This window comes from Uloborus diversus, chromosome 1, assembly GCF_026930045.1.
Source record: "Uloborus diversus isolate 005 chromosome 1, Udiv.v.3.1, whole genome shotgun sequence".
Lineage (NCBI taxonomy): Eukaryota > Metazoa > Arthropoda > Arachnida > Araneae > Uloboridae > Uloborus > Uloborus diversus.
Genome location: NC_072731.1, coordinates 53,267,642 through 53,288,196, shown reverse-complemented (window position 1 = coordinate 53,288,196; position 20,555 = coordinate 53,267,642). Strand labels below are relative to the sequence as shown.

Genomic DNA, 20,555 nt, shown 5'->3' with positions numbered 1-20,555 from the left:
ACTGGAGAACAAGTTTTTTTAGAAACTGGAACTTCGATAAGGTTATAAATCATTTCGCAAATCAAAAAACAGGGAAGGTTGCTTTGAAATAAGTGCAATATTGTGCTTGTGTATAGTTTCGATGTATAAAAATTAGGTTTTGATGTTCGAATTTCTGGGTCATATTATTTTTCTCTTAAATTGATTAGATAGCAGTAATACTGAATTAAAATTGTAATTGCTTGTAAAAATTACTGTTGCAGCACTTAAAATTAGGTTAATTGTTTTCTGGTAAGCAGTTTTGATTTTTTTTTTTCCTTTTTTCCTCCTCTCCTTTTTTTCCTTTTCTTCTTCCTTTTTTGTTTCCTTTTTTAATTTTTTATGGGGGGGGGAGGGGAGCTGTGACGGAACTGACTAGGGGCCCGCTTTGGCTCTCTGCGACCCTGGGTGAAGATGATGTACTGTTAGAAAACAGGTTTCTATGTTATAAGTGTATAAAGAGAAGACATCCAACGAATGTATTTGTTGAGTTGTCTTTTCATATGCTCCCATTTTTTGCATCAAAAAAAGGGGAGGGGGGTGTTCCTTGTAACCTTGATACATGTGTTTTGTAATCTTTTGCAAATCTGTGCACTCATAACATTGTTTAATTTGCGTTTTGCTTTTAAATTCTTCATTTATTTTTTTCTTTCAGGCAAAACTGAGACATAATGAATTGATGAAACATAGAGCCTTAATATCATACAAAGAAGCAAAGGCAAGACAACGGAATAAAATTAAAAGCAAAAGGTACCTTGAATTATATTGTAGAAGGGATAGTTTGGATTATTTTACAAAGCATAACCTTTTTCATTTTGCTGCATAAATTTTGTGCATTTGCAAAAACAAAGTAAATGTAAAATTGAAAAATATCTCTGTAATCATTTAGGTATCATAGAATTCTAAAACGGGAAAAACTAAAGAAAATGATGAAAGAATTTGAAGAATTGGAAAAAACAGATGCTGCTGCAGCTCTTGAAAAATATTTAGAAGCTGATAAACTACGTGTATTGGTATGTTCAAAATATGTTACATCCTATATTATCTTTCATGTAATGTTATGTGCAAGTTTAAAATGTTACATTTTGTTTTTTTATCATTCTTCGTTTTTGTTTCGTAATTTTTCTTACTATTCAAGACTTATTCTAAAATATTTGTTGCATCATCATTTAAGTTTCAAATACATTTATTTTTAACTTTGAAGTTAAAGTTGAAACTATTCTACTTAACTTTAAGTTTATTATTATTTAATTTTTAAGTTATCTATTTTTTAGCTTTAAAGTTAAAGTTAAAAAATAAATAATTAATTTAAAAAAATGAATAAAAATATAGATTTTTAAAACATTATTATCAACGCATATCACTTATAACAGATGCTGAAATTTATTAGATATTAATAACTCTTTAAAAAAATAAATAAATGCAGAATTGGAATTACAGTAGAGCGTTTTGTAGCATTATGCACTGTATTATACATACATATTGAATACCTCTTTTAATTCATTTAATGGCATACTATTGTCCTAAACGGTATTTTCTTGATTATTTTCAAAAATCTGAGCATTTTGAAAATTCAAACTACTTATGAGATCCCAATTAGTTTGGATTTTTGACATTTTGCAGAATACTTGTCAAATTTATTTTCATTTCAGGAACGCATGACACTGAAACATAGAAACACAGGAAAATGGGCTAAGCAGCAAAAGTTACGTGCAAAGTACAACCCAGAGGTAATGATATTAAAGTTTTTCAACAGTGAAAAAATTTGAATTCAAAATACTTATAGCATTTTGAGTTATCATTTTGCTTTTTTCAATAATTCTAATGATTCCCCCTCCCCCTTTTTTTCTCATGTTTTTCTGACTTAGTTTATTCATATTCCTGGTAGGTAACATTTATTGGACATCTAAAGTCTTCTCTCTTTTTTTTTTTTGTGAGTTCTGTTTCTGCTAAGTTAGTTTTGTTCATTTCAAGCTAGTTATTCTTCTCAATATTTCTCTGTATTTTCAAACAATATTCTCCAATAGAAATCTCTACGTATGAAGAAATGAAATTACAAGATTTTTATCTTAATTATTTATTTAATTAAGAAGAAATTAGGTGCAAATATGAATATTAAACATTCCTTAACAATTAATTGATAAAATCTTCATGATTTTCCTAAAATAAAAATGTATTTCTTACAAATAGTGTTTAAACCAAATAAACTCGCTTTTAACCAAAAAAAAAAAAAAAAAATCTGGTTTAAACCAAAACAAACCCCGTTTTTTTTTTTTTTTTTTCAAAAATTTTTTTTACCAACTCTGGTTTGAAAGGCTTAGTTATTACTATTATATTTTGTACAAATCTTTGTCTGATTGTAATGTTTAAAAGCTTTTTTCTTATTCTATGACTATTTTACAAGCAATCATTTCTGTAAAATGTATCAAAAACTGTTTCTTCCATATATCTTAAATACAGGGTGGAGCAGCATAACTTCCTTTTTTCAAAACGTAATAAAGCTCATTGTATGAAATCATAAAATCTTTATTTGTTTTTTATAATTTGGGTGCTTATCTAAAGTTTTGTTTCACTTAATTTTGAAGATCAAATCAGGTGGATGACGTCTACCATTCTCCACACACTGTGTAAACCGATTTCTGACGTTTGTCATGAATCTCGCTAGCATAGCAAGCATTATGTTGACTATTTTTTCTTGGATGTTTGTTTTCAAATCTTGTAGGGTCCCGTGCTTATGTGAACCGTCCACGGATCCTACAATATCTGAAAGCCAATATTCAGGAAGAAAGTGCCAAGGTAACGCTTGCTATGCTAGCAAGATTCATGAGAAACGTCAGAAATCGGCTTACTCTATGTATGGAGAATGGGAGATGTCACCTACCAGATTTGATCTTCTAAACTAAGAAAAAAAAAACTTTAAACAAGCTACTACATTGTAAAAAATAAATAAACATTTTCTTGATTCATACAATGGGTTTTATTAAGTTTTGAAAAGAAGTTAGTTATGCTGCCCATGCCCAACCCTTGTACATCAAGTATAAAATTTCTCAATATTATTTAAAAAAAAAAAAATTGTGGTTTACGTATATATATATTCATTATTATTAGTAATGCATTATTTTACTGATGGTGAACAAGATATTTATTTGTTATTTACATCATACTTTATGACTTTTGTATTAATTTAGAGTCGCAGTTCCTTGAAAGAAGACCTTATTACTGGACGTCAGTTAAGAGAAAAAATAGGTGCAGAGGATACTGTTGCAAAATTAAAAATGAAAATTACAGAATCAAGTACAGCAGCAAATGAAGAGCCTGACATGTCTTTACTGCATAATCGAGGACTGGTTGAAAGCACTATGAGTGATAATGGAAATGACATTGAGTCAATGTTGTAAGTGCAAATTTAATGTACTATGAAATACTAATTTACTATGCATACAGAACTTTTATTTTCTGTTGAGTTCTTGCATGGGTGCCCATCCTGGGGGGGGGGGGGTTGTAGAGGAGTATTTTTTGGGGAATGCTCTTGCTCTTGGGCAAAGGGGGAGGGGCAACACTGGTTATTGTAGTTTACACTTATCCTATCAACAAAATGAATAAATGAAATAAACTAATTAATAGAACAAAATAAATAAATGAAATGAGTAAAATTAAGTGAAAAGTTAAGAATAAGTCAGAATGCCTTCACAGATATTGGAGAAAGAAGATATTTGTGGTAGGAATGCATAAAAAATGAGAATGCATTAAATAAAAAGATTTTTTAATAAATACAATGTAGGTAATAGCAATTATACATAGTATTTGAGGATTGGTCGAAAATACAATGAGACTGATAATGATATTGTGTCTATGTTGTAAGTTTAAATGTAATGTGCTATAAAATGCTAATTTACTACACACACATAACTTGTATTATGTAGGGTCTGGTGGGGTAAAGTGGTCATAAAATCGTAGGTTTTCAACTTAGGTGGATAATAAATGCAACATATTCTTTAAACACTTCAACTTTTTTTGTTGTTAATTTACATTGCATTATTAAAGAACACGGTACAGTGAATTTTAGGAAGAAAAATATTGATTTTAGTAGTTTTATAGAACTTTCTTTTCCCTATGTTTTTATGACCACTTTACCCCATGGGGTGGGGGAAAGTGGTCATAGCATGGGGTAAAGTGGTCATAGTTAAAAATAGATGCAAAACCATTATAAATAACCGTAATACTTGTATATTTCAGTTGTTTGTATAGCTACAGGTATATTCACGAGTAGATGCATGCATACATGAATATATATACGTGTCGTGTTATACACGAGTAAACACGTTCCTATATGAGTAGATACATGTATACATCAGATACATGCATTCACGTGCCTACTCAAGTATATGCGTGTATATACGAGTATATAAGCATGTATACGTAATTACCTACAGGAGTGTATACGTGTCTGTCTACATGAGTACATACGTGTCACATGTATATACGCGTATAAACGAACACCATATGCGCATATATACTTGTATCTCGCCAAAATATGTGCATACTTGAGTACTGTATAGTAGACGTATATACGCATATATAAGTGTACATACATACATACATATACGAGTATACACGAGTTAATTCGTGGATACATCCAGTGCGTCTTTGTACATGTCTACTCATGTATATATAATATGGAAGCACGAGTATATAGACATGTATGCGTGTAAACACGATTATATACCTGTATAGACGTATATACGTACATTTACATGTATACACCAGTATATCTATGCATACACGATAACATACGCTTATATACATGTCGGCCTACAGAGTGAATCTAAGCTCTTGGGCAAAAATCAAAGGGGTGTGAGAGGGGAGGATAAGAAGCAAAGAATCATAAGAAAGTTATAATCACTGACGCACTATATGCACACAAAGACAGAAACTGATGGATGCAAAGCAAGGCAGATGTTGCACAAAGATAAGTTTACCTAACGTTTTAATTTTTAAGAAATATTTAGAGCAGTTGTTGAAAGTTACGGTCTGTAGCAGCTCTAATACACGCATCGCAACAAAGACGCAGCGACTGATGAAAGTGTTTCAAAAGTCTCGTTATTGCAACAGAGAGGGATCTGTGAATGCAACGCATGTATTACAGCTGAAGGCCGCAAATTTCATCAATCGCTTTAAAACTTTCTTAAGTCCTATATATATATATATATATATATATATATATATATATATATATATAAATTTGTGACTTTTTTTGCATCCATCAATTTCTCACTTTGCGTGCATGTAGCGCGTCAGCATTGTGTTTGTGACCATATGTTCCTTGTTGATTCTTACTTCTTATTCTCTCCTCTAATACCTTTTAATAATTTGCCCAGGAATGTAAACTCACCCTGTATACTTTTATATCATATGCTTGTATGTAAATGTCTACTCGAGTACGTATGCGTATATATAAGTGTTCTTATATATACAAGTATAAGCGAGCATATACGTGTATAGTAGAATGTATAGCTGTATAGATGAAAAATACTTGCAGATACCCATATACGTATTTATTGGTGCATGTATGTGAATACGTCTATGGACATGTCTACACGAGCATATATGCGTATATATACGCTTATACTCGCATATTTAACTCCATTTATTGTAAAAACAATACCTATTAAGTATTAAGTAAAATTAATATTTAATTTGTATCTGCCTAATACCTAAAGATTAAGTGACATTAGAGGAACAATATTCGTTAAGCCTAATATTATGACCACTTTACCCCATCTAACTTAAATTGTTCTAAAAAATTATCTAAAATAAATTCAGCTAACTGCTAATGAGTAAGAGTTCTTGAGACATGTAGGAAGCTTCCTGTACAGTCAATCTGTTCCTAATTGTAACAAACAAAATTTCCCAAAAATATTTAAAATGGTGTTTAAATTTTAAAATTTTTCATGTTCACGCAAAATATTTTTTTTTTTTACCGAATAAAATTTTGCCAGTTGTAAAATTTTATTTTCAAAATGTAGTTTCTAACTGCCTTACTCTAAAGTAAAATTTTCACATTCATTCGAACATTTATTTCCAAGCTATAGCCATTTATTTGACGTATGACCACTTTACCCCATTGACCACTTTCCCCCACCAGACCCTATGGAGTTATTGTACAGTTTACACTTGTCCTATCAACAAAATAAATAAATAAAATAAAAGAAATTAATTAAATAAATATAAAAATAGAAGAGAAAGTTAAAAATAAGTCAGAATGCCAGCACAGATTATACGGAGGAAAGACATTTGATGTGGCAATGCATAAATAGAAAGATCTTCTAATAAATACAATGTAAGTAATAAAATAGTAATCGTACACAGTATTCTAGTATTCGTCAAGAAAGAACTAGTCACTGAGTAATGCAATCATAATAACACACACGAAATCCAACATTGTATGAAGTAAATTCTTATAAATACAAAGATGATCACTTTAGAATAAAGCTTTAATCTATGATTTTCTGTGTTTTTTTTTTTTTTTTTTTTTTTTTTTTTTGTATGTGAATTCAGATTTCGCAAAACAGTAGCATGTTGCTTGATTTTGGTTTAAAAATTCCTTATATCTTATTATTGTTGTATTTAGTTTTAAAAAAAAAATGATAAGAATAGTTATTCTTAGAACATATTTTGCTGTCTCTTGACTTTAATTTGGTGGTAAAGTATTTTCTATAAGATTGCTTTCTATATTTAATACCTATCTTATTTCCAAGCTAAATACAAAAACTGTAGGGAGTTTTCAGTTATCATTTTCTTATTTTGTTAAATTTTAAGTAATGAACTGTGAATTAACTGTTGAAATAGATGGCAGAAGAATGAAAGATAAGTTAATGATCAATCAAACCTCACTGTATGTAACACTTTGAAGCAGTGTCGGTATTAATACTCTTAGTACAAAAATCTCTAAGTTTTATTCTGTGAAATGCATTGTTAATTTGATTCTGTATCATTTTATCTATGTTTTTTTTCCATTGATATAGTCAAATAGATGACGAATATCATGATTCTCTAGATACAGAAGAATTTCCTCACGTTCTTGATAATCATGCAATGAAAGACCAAACAAATAATACTGCTACAGCCTTGCTCGATAGACTTGTACTTAAAAAGCCGAGATCATCAGAACAGAACAAAGTGAGTCCTGTTATGTTTTTTTGATTGTTTAAAGGAGCTTTTGTATTTATTTTATTCTGATTTTTAAAGACTTTTTATTTGTATTAATTTGTTTGGTAAATTTTCTTTTTGCTTAACATCAATAGAACTTTTTTGTAGTGCAAAGCCTATTTTATTCTATTTGAGTCAGGGATGCTATTTTGTCCCCCTCCCCTATTTTTTGTAAAAAGTCAGGTATATTTATTTTAAATTTAATTGTTAATTATTTAATTTAATATTGAAACAGCCATTGTAAAATTTGCAGCTTTGTTCAAGGGTTGTTAAATGTAATCAGATGTTTTAAAACGTAATCATGGGTAGTTTCTGATAACGTTTGCTTATTTTTTAGAATTTATTTGATATATGTGCTAGTTTCACTTAATTACTGTATTATTATAGGAAGTTATGTTATTGCAAATTTACAAAGTAATTTTTAGCTTGTGTGTAACAAAAAATAATCAATGTCCAACACTTTTTAGGAAGAATCAAATGAATTAGCCAAGCAACCAAAAAAAGCTAAATCAATTGTTCTTGAAGATGATATGGACTTCAGTTCAGAAGTCACATGCCTAAATTCACTGGTCCCTGATGATATTACCTTTGGGGATGAAGATCTAGATGATACGACTGAAGAAAGGATAACGATTCAACAAGCCTTTGCTGATGAAGACTTTATATCTGAATTCAAGTACAATTTTTTTATTTCTTCTCTTTTTGCATATTATGAAAACTAGAATTATTTTTACCTTTCAAATACAACAGCTTCATATTTCTTGTGGGTTTTACTTTAATTAATTACGTTTGAAAATTTTAATGCTGCAAGTATTTTTTAAACTTAGTTACTTTTCTTTCTTATGAACTGATGTGAAATGAAAAAATAGTTTGTTTTGTTTGAGATATTAATTTAATTCTTGGTTTTCTTGATGTTTATTTGAAAAATTTTAGTTTTGTGCACTGTTTAAAGTAATGAATAATTTAGACGAAATTTTATGCTGATAAGTTCCTGCATATCATGAGTTAAATTTTCCTTTTCCAGGGAAGATAAAAGGTCCGCAGAACGGGCAAACAAACCAGAAACTATAAATCTTTTTTTACCTGGCTGGGGATCCTGGGGCGGACCTGGCATAAAAGCATCCAGAAGGAAAAAACAACGGTAATATTTGTTTCTAATTTTATTGAATATTGATCCTTCCTAGCTCAAAGAAAAATAATTTTAAAAAAATTTGATTTCTTGCCGACCTTATTTAAATGTTGGATGTGTAGTTTGTCTGGTGTACAGATCAGCAAACTTCACGATATCCCTGACTGCCTTTATCAGCTTGCCCTTGAAATCATAAATCAAATACCAACCTTGGCAGTTCAGGCTTATACAAACAGCAGTAGAAAAGACCAAAATGCCTCTGGTAGTGGTGCTTAAATTAAATTACCATCTGATTCCATTAGAATCAGGGTACATAATCCAGACTACTGCTCAAAATTTAGAGCAGAACTCATTGCTATTAACAAGGTACTAAAGATTTTGGTTCGTGGAGATGTCTTTGAAGATGTCTAGGTTTTAACCGATAGCCGCAGTACCATTCAACACCTGAGAAATTGGACAAGGGTTAGAGATGATACTTCAGTGACAATTCTGGAAAATTTAAAAGCACTCTCACAACATCACATGATTTTTCTTCACACCTCACACACCTTCACACCAGATCCTCACATATTGGTATCCTGGACAATGAGACAACTGATATTCTTGCCAAAGAGGGATCTTCTGGGCCTTTAATCTCTCCTAGGAATCTTACATCATATGCGATATGTTCAAAGTTTAAGATGTCCTATAGGAATCTGTTTGAGACGCCTCCACTTCACTCCTGGTATTCTGAAAATCCCGAGGCAGCATCCTTGTTCTTGGCATGGATAGAATTATCCAGGTTGAAGATCACTAGACTCAAGAGTGAGCATACTAAGAACCTTATTTTTACCAGCGAAGAGAAAAAGCTTCCAAACTTGCACTAAATGTGCTGCAGCTGAGGCCTCTCCTTCCCACCTTCTTGCATGTTTGGGAATGTCATATGAGTACCTCTCCTCTAATCTGCTTTTAGTGTTCAACTTCTTATCGATCCATAACTCTTGGACCTGATTTAGCATCGACTAGATCGTGGAGAATAAGCCACACACACAAATGTTGGACTCAAGGACCTACTTTTCTTTTTCTTTTTAAAAATATAAATCACATACTCAGTAATGTTAGTACAGTACAACACTTTTTATTTGTATGTGTGGAAGAATGCTATTGCTGTACAACTGAAGTTTCTTAACTTGTGACAGCATATCCTTATACATTGAGTGCTAAATCGTCCACAGGGGTCATCTATTAATCATGTGTTTTTCTTTTTTTTTTTTTTTTTTTTGGCATTTTTTAACTCTCTTCCCCCTTGGTGATACATGATGAGGTTGAAGACTACCCCCCCCCCCCACTATATCACGTGTTTTTAGTACTTACAAAAAACCTTATTATTCTTTTTAAATATTTATAAAATACAGTTATAAGTATCATCTAATAATGAAAGACTACAATAATAACAACAAAGACTATAATAAGACTATATGTTAGGCTCCTGGGACATAATATTGTTATTATTTTGGAGAATCACCCATTTAAAACTGTCACAATGTTAATTTAATAAACCCATGCCTCGTAGACTGTCGGGTCAAAATACCTACTTTTTTAAAGTCTTGCGAGTGGTGAAAAGCAGCCAATGGGTACCTTCAGTTAATCACTTTCTGCTTTTTAGCACTTTCTAATGGAATTTAAAATATTATTCCTAATGACTTAAAAACCTAAGAGATTAATTTAATAACCTTTTTATACGTTAAAATAAATAGAATATGTTTGGATTTAAATACTTAAGATAGGTAGGTAAGCTATGCATATTTTATTTATGGAATAAGTATATTAATTTTCTCAATGTTATGAAAAACTGTAAGATTTAACAATAACATCTACTGCAAATAAAAATATAAGTGAATTCTTATTATTCGAACAATGTTCATAAAAAGATATAGTTAATACATACACATTTTAACTTACTCTTTTAGTATTAGAACAATAAAAGAATATTGGAAGACTTCTTTGCTTGGTGGTTTCGGTGGTTTTCTAGTAAAAGATCATTCGCCCACTTCATAAATTCTTCTTTTGTAGTACATTTTTGTTTTGCATTAGCCCACAATTCATTAAATTCTTTTTGAGCTACACCAGGTCTTTTTCCTATCTTATATTCTGCAAATATGTCTTTATATGGATCAAATAGTTTAGACATTGTTTTAATGCAAACGTACGAGGTTAAACAATTTATGTGTGTATTCAGTGCCAAAACAACAGAATAATGGAGTCAGGCGGGCAGTTGTTGCGGCTCGTGATCGAGAACTTCACTTCGCTCGTTTGGCAACAACGCGGCGGCGAATTAAAGTCACACACTACAAGTTGCTTTTCGATTGAGCATTGCGCGTTTGTCAGAAAAATAAATATATTACTACAACCCTCCCTCCCCCTATGTGATGTTTCGTGATTTTTTCTGGACCCCCCCCCTGAGCCTCACGTGATTAATGGACGGCCCCATACTTGAAATCTACAATTTACAGAAGTAAAATTTTAAAAACACTTGAAGTGGGAGAAAATCAAATAGAAGTCATAGAAGATCATGAATTTCTGCATTTCCTGGATCAATTTTAAATAGTAACTTTCAGCTTTGTGATGTGTATGCTTTGTAATGCAAAATAATTTATAAAGCATTTAGAACCAGATTTATATTATTTCCATTTATTAAGCACTCTCCATACATATAACGTGATTAAAATTATCCTGTTTGGATATAAAATAAAAATATAATTAAAATCAGTTAAGCCTGAATGAAGCAAAAGAGATGCATTTCTTACCATAGTATCACATTGGTAATGAGAATTAGTTCAATAGCAATTTGTTAATAGTTGCATAAGTTTAAAGCTGTCTTGGAGCAACTTTGTTGTGCAGTGGAACTCCAATAAAAATTGCTTATGCATATTTCTTCTGTTTTTTACTTATAAAACGTTGTCAAAGTGAGCACTTTTTGATTTTTTTAAAAAAATTTATTCAATTAATGTTGTTTTTTCATATGTTATCTTGAATGAATTCCTTTCAGACAGATGTTTTTTATTATTTAATTTGAAAATTATTTAATTTAGGTCTCAGTTATGTAGTTATTTTTATTTAGAAAATAAATGTAGTAAGAATGTTCGCCACACATTTTATTTTTTTTAAATAAAAAAATCAAAACTCACCAATTTAAAATATTTATTTTTTTTAATGTCAGCAGGTGTCATATCAATTATTGTACAGTTTATTTTTGTAAGTCATAAAGTTGCTCGGTTGATGCTTTAACTCTCAAGTTATATTTATAATGATTGGGTCTGTCTGTTAAGTTGTTACATTTAGGAAACTACATTTGTCAGAAATGCATATTTTTGTGGCAGTTCTAGTATTATATTGATTTTGATAATTTATTTGTTATAAGAAAGACTAAAAGACTACTCAAGAAAATAAATTAACTTTTTTAGGAAGTCATGTAAATGTTTTAAGCATTAAAACTTGTTACTGTGAATACAAATTTTATGTCAAATCTTTCAATTTATCTATTTTCATTTAGTTTTCTTATTAAGCCTGTTGAACTTCCTTCAAAGAAGAATACCTTGGGCAATGTAATTATAAATGAAGATAAAGATGCAAAAGCTGCTGCTCATCAGGTAAAGTTATGCATGTGTTAAGATTTTAAACATAACATATTTGACTGGGAGTGACTCATATAAAATTTGACCCCCTAATTCCTTCAGTGAAAAGTTAGAAAAAAATTCATTTGAGGCTTCTAAGTCGATTCACATTCTACCCCCCCCCCCCCTCCCCCTATCATGTTCTATTGAATTGTTAGCCTGGAATCAAAATGTATGCACAATAAAGTGGAGTGAAAAATAAGTTCAAAGAGCCGCATGTCAAATGGGCAAAAATCGTCCATCGAAACTAATAAGAAAAGTTTTAGCACAATCAAACAATATCTTTTGCTTCTGACAGCTATTAAAAATTCAAAACACAGAAAAAAATGAATTTTGGGTTATCATTTTTTAACAATATGAAACTCATTGAACCAAAAGAGCTGGGTGTAAAAATGTACACTTTAGAGGGGGGAGGGGCATAACTTTCTTACACCCAGCTGTTCTGGCCCTTTGAACTTTTTTTTTGTTCCACCTTAATGTACACTGCTTTAAACAATATGGAAATTCCATGTTTAAGCAGTAGGGGGTTCTCCATTGAATGAGCATCTTAAATTTTTAGATCCTGAATACAGTATAATTTTGATTTAACGATATCCGAATCTAACAATTTCCTCAATTTAGTGATACATTTCACTGGTCCGGATTATTTACATTGAATGTGTATATGTTCCTCAATTTAACGATACCTTTGATTTAACGATAGCAATTTCCAGTTTCTTGGAAATTGTTAAATTGGTTTTCTATTGTATTTTGATAAGTTTCAGTAATCAGAAAGTAATTTACCAGCATCCTTAACGGCAGACGTGGCCCGAGCTCCCGTGGGGCTCTGGTCGATTTGTTTTTGTGGTTTTTTAAAAGTAAAATAGTATGTTTTTTACTGAATTGGTATTACTTATAAATAAAATGCATAGCCTCTAATTGATAGGTAGTAAAAGAATTTAGTCATTATTATTACCTAAAAATTTTGCAAAGCATTTCTTTCTTAGTAAAATCCTACATTGTTATATTAATACATCAACATTAAAAACTGTCCCTCTCCTTTTTTTCTGATATTAAATTTTAGAGATGAAGAAGGAAACATTTTTTTAACTATTAATTATACTATAGTAGTCGTTATTATTTTAAATATTACATCTTTATTGTTGTTTTAAGTCAGTGGTAGTCAATCTGATTCTAATTTACATGCTTCTTTTGAAGCTTTTATAGTGTGCTATAAAAGATTTTGTTTGATGCTGAGATTTTTATGAAAACTGGAAATGATTCAGCAATTATTATTTTCTTATGGTAAAATATTTCACCTTTTCAAATAGTCCTAACTAGCTAGTTCTTGAAAAAGCTTATTTTATCCTTGAAAAGTCTTTGAACACTACTTGGGGAAAAAACTTTTCATTTTATGTATAAACCATCATTAGGAAACTTCATTTGAATTTCCTAAGCCAATTAAACAGTTTATCTCAAGTTTATTTATTTTATTTTTAAGTTGAGGTTTATTTTGGGCTTTTATTTTATATTTAACTAGCAAAAATACCCGGCGTTGCCTGGGTCAGCAATAATTATGAGAAACAATCGTTACTTGCATTTGTTTTCTGTTTTCAGTGAAAGAACTTAAAACACACCTTTTTGACGTGATTTAAAATCTAGCTCCTTCCTTACTCATAAAACTAAAGTAGCAGTAAGTAAAAAGAGCAAAATAGTATTCATTTAGAAACGAAAACACGAAGTGTATACAAATTTGAAGAATTTCCAAAATATGAAATTAAACTTTACATGTTTAGAAAGATTTATCCGTTAGTACTTTTTTTTTTAAATCTAAAACTTTCTCTGTATAGCTATTGATGTACGAACTATTTTAAAAAATATAGCCACCCGTGTTCCCCTTACACTTGCTTTAGTTATTTTGGGAAATTTCAATTTTTATGGGCACTTGGTGCGGTTTAAAATCTTACCAAATTTGCGAGAATCATTTTGGGACACTTTCGATAATACTCCCCCTCTTTACTAATTTTTATTATAGAAATATTGTTGCCAGATGCTGAGATACTTTTGGTCAAAATAAAATGGCACTAAACGGTTTCATCCGAAATGTTTCCAAAATAAGTAGTAAAATTTGGCGATTGTTTGAAATCGTGCAAAAAGAAAAATTAATGGAAGTTTTAGCGCGGTTTATGGGTTTGCCTAATTTAGTTGTTGAATTATTTTACATAGTTTTTTTTTTTTTTTTTTAAGTATCTTTGATTGGCGATATTTTGTTTATATGGTGAAAGCTGAGAAACATTATTACGTAGTCTTTGGGCGCAAAAACAGCGACAGTGGAAAAAAACTGTCAAATGCATCAGCTACTGAAATCTTTTTGAAAAAATTCTGGCGATATTTCTGCTGGTTGGTTGGATATAGTGAGCAAGTGTCCAATCAGCATAAATAATAATAATAAACCATTAATTACATAAGTTCCGTTTAAAAGTAAAATGATCAGCCAAATCCATTTATTTTTAGCCAATCTTGTGGAAAAACGTTACTTTAAGATTTGACTTGAGAAAAGCCTCAAAAAGTCAGACGAAACGCAAAAATATTCAACAATACAACAATTCTTGGGAGTTGAGATGACACACTAAATAATGACTTGGGTTGATGAAAGCCTTCGAACAGGGAACAAAAAAGCTCATAACTCGTTTTTTATACAACTTAGAAACTTCGAACAGATGCTATCTTCAGCAGAAAAATTGGCGCTTTCGATGGACATATAATGTTAATATGTACACGTTTTTTTCCACCCACATTTTGGGGCATTTATGCGAAAATTGGGACTAAAATTGGAATAAAAAGGGAACTATCAATCGGATTTTTTTCGAACTGGTCTATAAACCTTCCCAGTACCAAACTGAACAAACGGTGAAAGTTTCAGCCAAATCTGCCGTGTAGTTTCTGAGATCTTAGGGAACAAATTTACCAAACTCCATTTTTATATATTAAGATTATGGAAGTGAGCACATGATAATTTCCATAACTAAAATTAATTGCTCACTCATAAATGACTCAAATATGCTCAATTTCTTATTTTCTTTTTCCTATGTAATTTTTAGGTTAGCCATTTGCCCTTTCCATTTACAAATGTTCATCAGTTTGAGAGTTACATTCGGCAACCCATTGGAAATACATGGAATCCACAAAGTAGTTTCCAGAATTTAGTTGCACCGAAAGTAATCACAAAGATGGGAAAGATAATTGATCCCATTGATGCTGAAGACGTTATTCTGGAAACAAAGACTAAACAAACTAAAGTCAAGAAAGGAAAAAGGAACCTTAAGCAAAATCAATTAACTGCTTTTTAATTCTTGTATAACTCTGTATAAATACTTGTTCAAAAAATAAATATATTATTGTTACTATATAATTTTCTGTTTTCAAAATTTGCATTTTACTCTCAAAAATTACTATTAGAGGAGATGGTGGCAATATGAGAACCCCATTTTGTTATTGACTTACCAGTACTTGAAATTTCAAAAAATTGTATTGCTCACCATTGTAATTACTAATTTTGTAAGTTAGTTAAGGCTACTAATTTAAAATTTACTCTCCTCTAACTATTAAATGTGCAAAATTTGACTGTATGAAAAAGTAAGATTGATGCCTTTTCGACTTCAGTTGTATGTAGTGTGGACCCTAACTGCCATTTTTCATTTATTTATTAGATTTCGTTTTAACTATGAAAATCAGTATACAGTGGAATCTTGATAATTCGACACCCTAAAAGAACATGAAAACATGGCGACTTAAAAGGATGTCGAATTATTGAGGTTCCATAATTTTAATTCCAATCGAGTTTCTATATCACTTACATACTAATGCTTAGCTTTCATTCTGAAAATTAATTCAAGTAAATGAATTTTCTTTTCGTTTTTTTTTTTTTTTTTTTTTTGGAGGGTACACATTAAAATTACTGATATTATTTGAATACCATGAGGAATAAATCCAAAGTTTTTGAAAAGAGCTAAAAGCTTTTTGTCAGTCAGATAAAAGTCTTACTCGCACTTGTTTGAAAAACATATCATGGTGGTGGTGCCTTCTTCCTCTAGAGGGCTGCCCTGGATACATTTAGCCTACCCTTTAAGAATTGCACTAATAGCAGCGAGTGTAGTAGCTGACTGCTGACTCCCCTGGATAAAATATTGAATTCTTTAAAAGAGCTTTCCAGAAAAGGATTGACTGACCAAAAAACCACAGGGCGAAATTCTGAGAAAAAGTCAATATTAAAGAATGTTGGCAGAAAAATTGGACTAGAGTAGCAATTGGATGTCGATTCACAGTTGTTACAACCTCCTCCCTATTTTAAGATTTCAGGGCTCCCAAACTGTCCGTTTTTTAGGATAACGTCTGCTTTAGACCGCTTTTTAACATTTTAGTCCGATTATTTCGCTCTTATACTGATTTTATTTAAAAACCAGATTTTAAAAAATTTTCGTTTCTTTAAAAGATACTGTGTGCTGAAGTTTGTTATGCCCAAACATGTGGCCGCGGCATCTTTTTTCTATTAATCTGACTTTCCCGTATCATTTCGCTTCAAATTAACTTCATTACTCCTCCTTCAACCGCTGGAATCTAACAAAAAACGAGGTTTGGGGAAAGAGTTATGAAGTCAAATCCAATCTGGGTGCTACCGATATTTCTCCAAGGTTCATACACCCTTGGTTGTGTTGTTCGATGAGTGGCCGGTAGCTGACCAGTTAAAATAATGATATCAACTCCTGTGCTTTAGAACTAGCTGACATACTAGCTGTCACGTGATCAATCTACCGGTCGCTACCGATTAAGTTCGTGGAACGTAAGCAGGGGCGGATCTAGAGGGGGGCCATGGCCCCTCCCAAAGCCTTGTGATTGTAGGAATTTTTTAAGGAAAAAAAATATTATGAGAAGATAACAAAATTTAACACATGTATTTTACTGAAAAAGAAGTATAGACCGAAATTGGGAGATAACTTATATCCCTATCCTCAAAACAAAACTTATATTTCCAAAAATTTTCTCCATCTTTTACATCATTTCTTGATTCCAACTACAGACACTTAAACGATTGCTGCCGTTCTCAGAGTATACCTATTGTTCACAAGACCAAAAAGCGCCTAAATTTTCGTTTTTACGACTTTAATTTCGAAATAGGAGGAGAACCCCCTTTTCTAATGTCCTTTCACAAATGCCTTGATATGTAGCAAAAAATTGCATTTTAAGTTTTTATGTGGAAAAAAATGTCAGCGGAAACTAGCTTATCCGGCCCTTATCACTTAACTTGCTTAAAAGCAACTTAAATGAATTTTTTTGGGACTTCAATTACAAACGAGTTTTGATAGGACCCCCTCCCTCCCTAGTTTATATCGTGATGATAGCTTTAAAAGGAGGTTTATTGGAGGAGCTCACCAATCTTCCATCCTTTTCTAAAATATATATAAATATAGTTGAAAATCGAATTTTTAGATCCTCAAAGGCAAAATATTTCCAGGAAGGAAGGATTCTAAGCACCTTCACACTTCCTTTAGTGTAAGCAAACATTACCTAGAGGTGCATTTTTTGGCTGGACAGCTGGAGAGTTAGAGAAGAGCACCCCTCCTCTTCTAATGTCTCAATGTATAATGACAGAATATTTTGATTTCTAAGCTTTATTTTCAAAAAGTATTTTGAGGCCAGCGCCCGAAACCTGTCCTTTCTCCGTACATCATCAAAAATAGACGAAATGCGTTTTTAGTTTCCTAATTTTCAAAAATTACTCGGAAATTTAAATTTTGAAGCATTTTCAAGGGAGATTTCTAAATCCACCCCCTCACCGAATGTCTCGATACCCCGAAAATTCAGTTTTTAAAACTTCATTTTAATAAAATTTCCAGGGAGTTATCAGGGCTCAATCTCCCAATAGGCAGAATAGGCAGCTGCCTAGGGCGGCAAACTTTTTAGCGGTGGCAAATTTGCTATTATAATGCACATTTTTTGAATTAAATTGTTATTCTTGAAAGTAAAATATTAGCATTCTTTCATTTTCCACAGAAGAGACAAGTTTTTCTTGTAATTTAATAATGATTACTTTTACACATCTTCTGAAAGTCAATTGTTTTTCAATCAGGTGTTTGCTGAATCGTCAGCAAAATTTGCCGAATAAAATTTTTTTTTCGAGATCACTGTTATCATTTCATCGGGGTGCCTCAGAATGTGAAACGCCATCATTTCTTCATAACTGTGACAGTTTGAACCTGGGGAACACTTTTTTACGTTTTTTTGAGTCAAGGTTATTTTTTAGGGATTCTTTTAGGGGGGGGGGTAGGGGAAGACAGATTTCAAATTTGCCTAGGGGCGGCATGGAGCTAAAATCGGTCCTGGGGTGTTTGTTCAAAAATTTCGGATGGCCCCTCCCAAAACAATCAGCTGGATCCGCCACTGAATGTAAGCCTTGAAAAGTGCTCGAAAATTTTTTTCCTTTTCAAGTGTTTGACAACCTTGAAAAAATTTTAAATCCTTGAAAAAAGCGTGAAAGTATTTTGAGTGCTTGATATTGGTAGAAAATCATTGAATTGTGCTTGAATATTTTTCAAGAATATTTCATCAGTGCAATTTTCTGAACTTGGGTTTGATATGCAGCATCACGAAAAATTGCTTCCTGTGTTTCTGAGTTCAGTCTTTTTGCATCTTGTTGATATTTTTGGCAATTGGAAGTTATTTTGGTATACCCCATCTTAGATTAGCTTATTTTATGTTTAATTTTAATAGACAAGGGGGCTCTGCCCCCTGCTTGCTAACGCTCACCAACCCCCGAAGATTGCTTTGCAATCTTATTTGATTCGCAAAGATTCAAATGGTCAATTAAAAAGAAGCAGATTAAAAACACGTTATTGAGCTCCTTTTGGATCAAAAAGCACCCCTTCCCCGGGTTTCAAAAATACCTTGTACCAACTTGCAGAGCCGTAAGGGCTAAGAGGCTCCTGAGCATTGCAAAACGCAGTTTTGTTCGTTGGAAAAGTCGCTTTCATATTCATGGTCTCTAGTAATATATTTTGCTCTTTATCTCGGGGCTTGAACTGAGTTGAGCCTAAGATTTTCCGTTAAAATCGAAACCCTTAAAGTTTGAATAAGAAAGAAGAAACATGTAAATCCAAAAGACGACGTAACTATGTCAACGCCAAATTAAACATCAATAATTTTAATGTAGATGAAGTTATTCAAACTTCATTTTTAACGGCTTGTAACTTTTTTTCCTCAGAGAGAATAGCTCGGTTTTCCGACCATAGGTCGAGTTAGTTCTGGAGTAAAAAAAAGCCGCTTTTTCCAGCGGTGTCAAAAAGAAAACTGTGGGATAATTCCTTTGCTTTTTACTGATGGATTTAAAGAAGAAAGTAGTGCCTAAATTTTAGCTAAGCCTAAAAAAGTGCGACCTTAAAACGCAAATAACTCCAGCCGTGTTTATGTTAGAGCATTGAAACAAATTGCGTGCGTAGAACACGAAAAATTCTACCCTTTCTAATGTTACATAATATTAATATGTGCAAGTAATGTTTCACCCCTTTAATGGGCAATAATAGGTAATTTATGTGAAATTTGAGCTTAAAAAAACTAATTACAAAAAAGTAATTCAAATTAAAAAAAATAAAACCCCAGGTGCACATCCACGCGGTTCGAAGTAATTTTGTACAAAATTTCAAGGGTGTAGGTGCTATGGGGTCTCCTGGACGCAACAATTAAGACCACTTAATTCTCATATTTTCATTGTACTTTCGGAAGACGTATGGGCAGATCATCACTCCCTGCTTCTTCACACGGTGGTTCACCGTATTTTGAAAAGCAAGGTCCAGTAAAGTATGTTTGAGTGAGGGACGTTTATTACTAGACAAATAGTTTCTGGGAAAACAAGCTACGCAGCTGATATGTATTAGAATCTTAAAAAATTGAATCGAAGAATTCATGAACGTGGTGAGTATTGTGTTCTTATGTATACACAATTAAACGGATTCAAACCAAAAATTCAGCAGTGGAGAGAAGATTTTGATTGTCGTCCATTGGACATGTTTAAGCGGACCAAACTGTAGTTGAGGTCAAACCTAGCCTGACAACATTATGAAGGCTACGCAGATTCAAATTACAGAATGATCGGATGAGTGCATGAAAGCAACCAATTTCGAAGCAAATGCATTTCCAAATATTGCGATGCATTTTCAACGTAAACTCAAACGTTTGTGTTACCTGGGTGGAGTCATCAGCATTACGATGCTGCCAGGTTAGGTCTACTCCAACTGTATACCTTGAAAGAAAAGCTTAAAATAGTGGTAGAACATTTGACCATGATTCAGAACAAAGTTTAATCACAACTTCAAGTTGACTGGCATAGAACAAAATGACCGAGTCCATGATCCGTTGACGCATCAGCAAGGAACTTTCTTCAAAAGAAACATTTTCATTTATTGATCTCAGCAGTGATCGCTCCTTAAAACTGGGGTTTAGTGCCTTTGGATGTATATTGCCTGTTAGTAAAAAGAGTATACCTAAAAATTTCTGATCACGTTATTCATGAGCTG

The 20,555-nt window shown here is 31.9% G+C and overlaps 1 protein-coding gene across 1 annotated transcript in view; it reads left to right on the top strand.

Annotated features, from left to right (window-relative positions):
- LOC129234574 (U3 small nucleolar RNA-associated protein 14 homolog A-like) overlaps nt 1-15,400 on the top strand; it is a 45,399-nt gene extending 29,999 nt beyond the window's left edge. The window contains exons 13-21 of the mRNA XM_054868596.1: nt 674-768; nt 908-1,031; nt 1,671-1,748; nt 3,207-3,412; nt 7,044-7,197; nt 7,695-7,903; nt 8,252-8,368; nt 11,889-11,985; nt 15,090-15,400. Of these exons, the coding sequence (XP_054724571.1) occupies nt 674-768; nt 908-1,031; nt 1,671-1,748; nt 3,207-3,412; nt 7,044-7,197; nt 7,695-7,903; nt 8,252-8,368; nt 11,889-11,985; nt 15,090-15,338 (1,329 nt within the window). The 3' untranslated portion in view covers nt 15,339-15,400. The remainder of the gene's footprint in view (nt 1-673; nt 769-907; nt 1,032-1,670; nt 1,749-3,206; nt 3,413-7,043; nt 7,198-7,694; nt 7,904-8,251; nt 8,369-11,888; nt 11,986-15,089) is intronic.
- Nucleotides 15,401-20,555: the final 5,155 nt, after the last annotated feature.